Source organism: Mus pahari, chromosome X, assembly GCF_900095145.1.
Source record: "Mus pahari chromosome X, PAHARI_EIJ_v1.1, whole genome shotgun sequence".
Classification (NCBI taxonomy): Eukaryota; Metazoa; Chordata; class Mammalia; order Rodentia; family Muridae; genus Mus; species Mus pahari.
In genome coordinates, this window is record NC_034613.1 from 137,617,592 (window position 1) to 137,623,644 (window position 6,053).

A 6,053-nucleotide genomic window follows, 5' to 3' on the forward strand; every position below is an offset into this window, starting at 1 on the left:
GAGTTCTTTTGTGATTGGGTTACCTCACTCAGGATGATATCCTCCAGATCCATCCATTTGCCTAAGAATTTCATAAATTCATTGTTTTTAATAGCTGAATAGTACTCCATTGTATAAATGTACCACATTTTCTGTATCCATTCCTCTATTGAGGGACATCTGGGTTCTTTCCAGCTCCTGGGTATTATAAATGAGGCTGCTATGAACATAGTGGAGCATGTGTTCTTATTACATGTTGGAGCATCTTCTGGTTATATGCCCAGGAGTGGTTATTGCTGGATCTTCCGGTAGTACAATGTCCTATTTGTTGAGGAACTGCCAAACTGATTTCCAGAGGGGTTGTACCAGCTTTCAATCCTACCAGCACATTCTCACCAGCATCCGCTGCCACCTGAGTTATTTTTTTGTTTGTTTGTTTGGTTTTTGTTTTGTTTTGTTTTTTTGGGTTTTTCGAAAGCCACCTGAGTTCTTAATCTTAGTCATTCTGTCTGGTGTGAGGTAGAATCTCAGGGTTGTTTTGATTTTCATTTTCCTGGTAACTAAGGATGTTGAACATCTTTTAGGTGCTTCTCAGCCATTTGATATTCCTTAGTTGAGAATTCTTTGTTTAGCTCTCTACCCCATTTTTAAATAGGGTTATTTGGTTTTCTGGAGTCTGACTTCTTGAGTTCTTTGCATATATTGGATATTGGCCCTTTAAATTAGCCTTTTGAAAAGTAAGGGTTTGTTTGTTTGTTTGGAAAAATTAAATTGCTTTTAGGTTATTGCTGATGCTTGAATTTGTTAAATTTGCTTGATAGATAAATTGCTTATTTCTAATTGTCTTATCTCTCTCTCTCTTGCTCTCTCTCTCTCTTGCTCTCTCTCTCTGTTTGTGTGTGTGTGTGTGTGTGTGTGTGTGTGTGTGTGTGTGTGTGTGTGTGTGTAGTGTGGAATAGTGGTGTAGTATGCTGCTTAGGAATTGAACCCAAGTCGTCAATCAATGTTAGACGATCTGTCTATCTGTGAATCACACCCTCAGCCCTATTCTGAAATGTTCTCTTTAATTAGTTATCATTCAGTTTTCAAGTACACCAGTCTAAAACACCATGTTTTAAATATATCTTACATTGCAGTAGTCTGTGTCTTTTCCTTTCTAAAGCCATGAATGTTACAACTTTAAACTCTAACTTAACTCCCTAACATATAAACATAAATATTCTACAAAATTCAAGTTATATTCTGTACAAAACTCATCAGTCTGAAGGGTCTCATATCAGCATTCAGGAGCAGCACAAGTTCCTCTGCCACCTTAGGTAACAAGGATTTGCTTTTACCATTTACCAACATGAAATAAACCTAACTCATGAAATAGCTTCTTTAGCCAAACATATTTAAGCTATGGCTTGAAGGTGAAGAAAGGCATGCTACTGAAAGATGAAAATGACAGAAACAAACCAGATTTCTAATTCTGCATCCTCCTAAATCTTATGTACTAGAGGTGTTAAACTTCTATTCATTTTAGAGGTGCTTCTAAAAACGTATAGGTGGTTGGGAAGTGAAGGAGTCTCGGGGCAAGAGATAGTTAAGACAACTTCCTGCTCTTCTGGAGGATTTGAGTTTGATTCCCTTCACGCACACATGGCAGCTCACAACCATCTATCTATAACTGTAGCTCCAAGAGATCCAATACCCTCTGCCTCTATGGGCACTCCCACACATGTGACATACAGACACATACATATATATGTATGTATGTGTATACATATATATGTAATGCATATATACATATATTCATAAGTTCAAGCCAAACAAAATCCTAGCCATGAGGTAAAGGAAGTGGACATAAAGTCCCACCTCTAGCTAAGAACCTATTTATAGCTCATACTGCCTGGGAGAGGGAAGTTAAGTTTTCAGTGGAGTAACACTGAGTATGTCAGCTATACTCTAGGACAGAAGTCGTTGGCTATGGATATAGGGTGTGTATGTGTGTATGTACCTGTGATTTTTTTTGGTGTCTTGTTTTCTTTTTGCTTTTGGTTTGATTTTTAAGAGAGAAAGAATGTGAAGTTGGGCGGGTGAAGGGGTTCTGCTAGGATTTCTAGGGGAAGAAAGAATATGATCAAAATATTTTTATGAAATTCTCAAAAATAGGGAGTGAGGAAGTCTAGTCAGATGGGAGTGGGAGGTGGGGACATCCTCTTGGAGATGGGGGCAATGGGAAGTATGGGATGTGGAACAGTCAGACTGGGAGGGGGATTAAGTCCGGACTATAAAAAAAGATTAAAGAAGAAAAAAAGCAAAACAAAATGAAGACATTTCTCTTATTAATATAACCATTTAAAGGGTCTGTTTCTTGGTTATTAATATGTGTATAAAGAATATACACGATGAATAATATTTTACTCATTTTATTATTAATATTTGTATTAGTAGATAACATTATCATTATGTGCTCAGTAAAGTATTTCCCTATTATAAAATGCATCAGAAACAGTACAGAAGTCTTTATCAACCTATGATTTTTGCTTTTAGCAATTACACAGGAACAGTATTCAGTTTACTGATGGATATGAAGTGAAAGAGGATATTGGCGTTGGCTCATACTCCGTTTGTAAGAGATGTATACATAAAGCCACAAACATGGAGTTTGCCGTGAAGGTAAATATTTTTAGATTTGAAATGCAACTCTAGCAGACTTAGTCATACATGTCTATGAGTTACTTCTAACCCAGATACACATAAGTAGCACGTGGCTACAATCCAGCTACTCAGGAGGCTGAGGCAGGAGAATGATGAGTTAGAAGTTAACCTACCAGCCTGGTCTACAAAGGGAGTTCCAGGACAGCCAGGGCTATACAGAGAAACCCTGTCTCAAAACCTCCCCCCACCCCCAAAAAAAAGTTAACCTAGCCAGACTCTCCCTAAAACAATTACATTCTTCTCTTTGGCAAAAGTGCTTTTTGTTATGAAATAAATTGAAGGTAAATTTAAATGTCTGTGTTAGTGATCTTCAAAGATCTTAATGTGGAATCATGGAGTCCCATGAAATAAACAGTAAAATAGCTATATAGCCAGTTAAGCCAGGGAAGTGCTAGTTTCTGCCTCATGTTTTTTAATAGTACACCCTGTACTAGTCCCTACTTTATAATTGGAGTGTCAGGGAGTTCCTCAACTGTGTGTCAATTTTGTATTATTTCTGCTGAAAATGTCCATACCTTCCTTTATATCTAAAATGAATCTTTGAACCACTAAAAGAATAAGAACCATGATCATTTCTTAGTATTACTCATTTTAATTTTATAAAATATTTTAAGACAAAACTGTCCAAGCCAAAAACTGGGCATGTGGTTTTGTGATAAAGTTTGAGTTTCAAACCTCTAGCTGTGAATAAATAAGCATTATATTAAAATTACCTACCTTTTCACTGTTTTGATAGTAATCTCTCCTTTCCCAGTTCAAATAATTGAAGTAATGCCTAAAGCTTCCAACTAACCTTGTAACTTTCATAGTAGTTTATAAGTGCAAGTAGTTCATATTTAGTTAACAAGAGAGTAGCAAATTATTATTACTGTGTCAAACTGGATATAATTGCTTTAGTGAGACACCAGTGCCACTGGGACTTTCTGTCAGATACAAAAATGAACCATAGAAATGTATTCAACTTGCTCTTCTGCCATACATTGTTCTATTGAAATCTGGAGTGACTGGAAATTTGATATTTGTAATATGCAAAGAGAAAGGGGGAATGTATATACTTCTAGGCAGTTGAAGACTGTATCTTGCCTCCGTAAACACATTAAACATACCCTGAGGGTCCACTTGAGAAAGACTGCTGCCAGCATGAAGCCAACCTCATGAGCTATGGAGTAATTTTGAGACTTACCTGGACTACAAAATGAGAATCTGTCTTAAAAACATTTAAAAACTGAAGCTGATAAAAGGAAATTGAATATAAAGACCACAAAATTTGTTTCAGACTACTCTTTGAGTGAATCAAAAGCCAGGATTGAGCAAATGTGGTAGCACATGCCTGGCATCCCAGCCAGGAGGATGGAGGCAGAGAAATCAAGGGGAGTTCATCCTCAGCTGAAGAAGGACTTTGAGGCCAGTCTGTGCACATGAGGCCCTGTCTCAAAACACAAAGACCAACTGTCTTTAGAAAATGTGTTAGTTAGGGCTGGAAAGAGAGCTGAAGAGTTAAGAGCACACACTGCTCTTGCAGAAAACCTGGGTTTGTTTCCCAGAACTCACATGGTAGCTCGTAGCAGGCTGTAACTCCAATTCCAGGGCATCCAACACCGACTTCTGACCTCTGAGGGCTTCTGCACACATGTGGTATACACACATAATTGTTTTATTATAGAAAGAGAACACTTCTTCCAGAAGACCCAGGTTTTTTCCCTAGAACCCATGTGGGAGCTCACAACCATCTATAACTCCAATTCTAAAGGCTTCAGTACCCTTTTCTGGCCTCAGTGGACAGAAGGCATGCATGTGATATGGGAATATACTCATCTAGGGAAAGCACCTATACACATGCAATTAAATTTAGAAGTGTGTGTGTGTGTGTGTGTGTGTGTGTGTGTGTGTGTGTGTGTGTAGTTCTTGAAAATATTAAAACATTCAAAAATGTTAAGCATCTAATATAAAAGTTTAAAAGCAGTCTGGGCGTGGTGGCGCATGCCTTTAATCTCAGCACTGGGGAAGCAGAGGCAGGTAAATTTCTGAGTTCGAGGCCAGCCTGATCTGCAGAGTGAATTCCAGAACAGCCAGGGCTACACAGAGAAACCCTGTCTCAAAAAAACAAAAAGTTTAAAAGCTATATTAGAATTTTAAAAAGCTTTATTATAATCAAATATAGTCAAGTAATTAGGCGTGCTTTTATATAGAGCTTTCTACTTAGCTTCAAAAATAAGCTTGTTTACTTAATTAATTTTATAAGTAGCTTACAGCCCATGTGATAGTCCATTAGAATACTTAATTAAAAGAAGTCAATTCAAACAGATGCTAATGCTGGTGTTTCAGACACACTTATCTCAAAGTCATCTGTATTTAAAGGGGATCAGAAACTAAGTGGATTCTCAAATGTTTGAAAAATTCAAACATGAAAAAAATTGATATGATAACTTTGTTCTTGATAGCTTTTTCTGAGGCTTTTAAGTTTTTAGTAAGTCACGATTACGCTACAAACTTGGAATGGCCTGGTGTCACATGGTTAGCCTTATATATATAGCCTTGCCAGCTGCATAGAGACTAGCTTCCTAATTAAAAAATCTGGCTAAATAGTTGACTACAACTGTCTGATAATTTATTTGTATATATAATATTTACATGTGATGATACCTAAGGTGTATATCTATAAACATTTAAAGTTCATGTTCATAAAATTTTATGGTAAATATCTTCCTTTTAGATTATTGATAAAAGCAAGAGAGACCCAACAGAAGAGATTGAAATTCTTCTTCGCTATGGGCAGCATCCCAACATCATTACCCTAAAGGATGTAAGTAGATTTGTTAACAAATGCACACTTGGGATATTTTTCAATAATCAGTATTCTGAAGTAGACAAAAACTACTTCATCCTCCATACTTGAGTCCTCTTCTTCCACTACATTCCCTCTGATCTCCTGCCTCTGTCCTGCTGGTTCCCTCCTGCCTACTATAAGTTCCCTCTTCTTTTTCCTTTTTTTTTCCTTTTTTTAAAATTGACTATTTTCTTTATTTACATTTCAAATGTTAGCCCCTTTCCCACCTCTTATGACCTCATATTCCCTTCTCAAACTTCCCCTAAGATATCTTTATCACCTCTTACGGGTTACCTTTGTAGTTTCATGACCCATACCCCTCATTTGTACACACCACACACACACACACACACACACACACACACACACACAAATAAATTCTTTTTTTAATATTTATTTATTATATGTAAGTACACTGTAGCTGTCTTCAGACACTCCAGAAGAGAGAGTCAGATCTTGTTAAGGATGGTTGTGAGCCACCATGTGGTTGCTGGGATTTGAACTCTGCACCTCTAGAAGAGCAGTCGGGTGCTCTTACCTGCTG

General features: G+C 37.2%; 1 protein-coding gene across 8 annotated transcripts in view; it reads left to right on the forward strand.

The window, feature by feature from the left end:
• The window catches only part of Rps6ka3 (ribosomal protein S6 kinase A3), a 104,289-nt gene that overhangs the window by 82,384 nt on the left and 15,852 nt on the right, over positions 1-6,053 (forward strand). For all 8 annotated transcript variants that reach the window (XM_029533981.1, XM_021187624.1, XM_029533979.1 and 5 more), the window contains 2 exons: positions 2,515-2,640; positions 5,396-5,485. In XM_029533981.1, the coding sequence (XP_029389841.1) occupies positions 2,515-2,640; positions 5,396-5,485 (216 nt within the window). The remainder of the gene's footprint in view (positions 1-2,514; positions 2,641-5,395; positions 5,486-6,053) is intronic.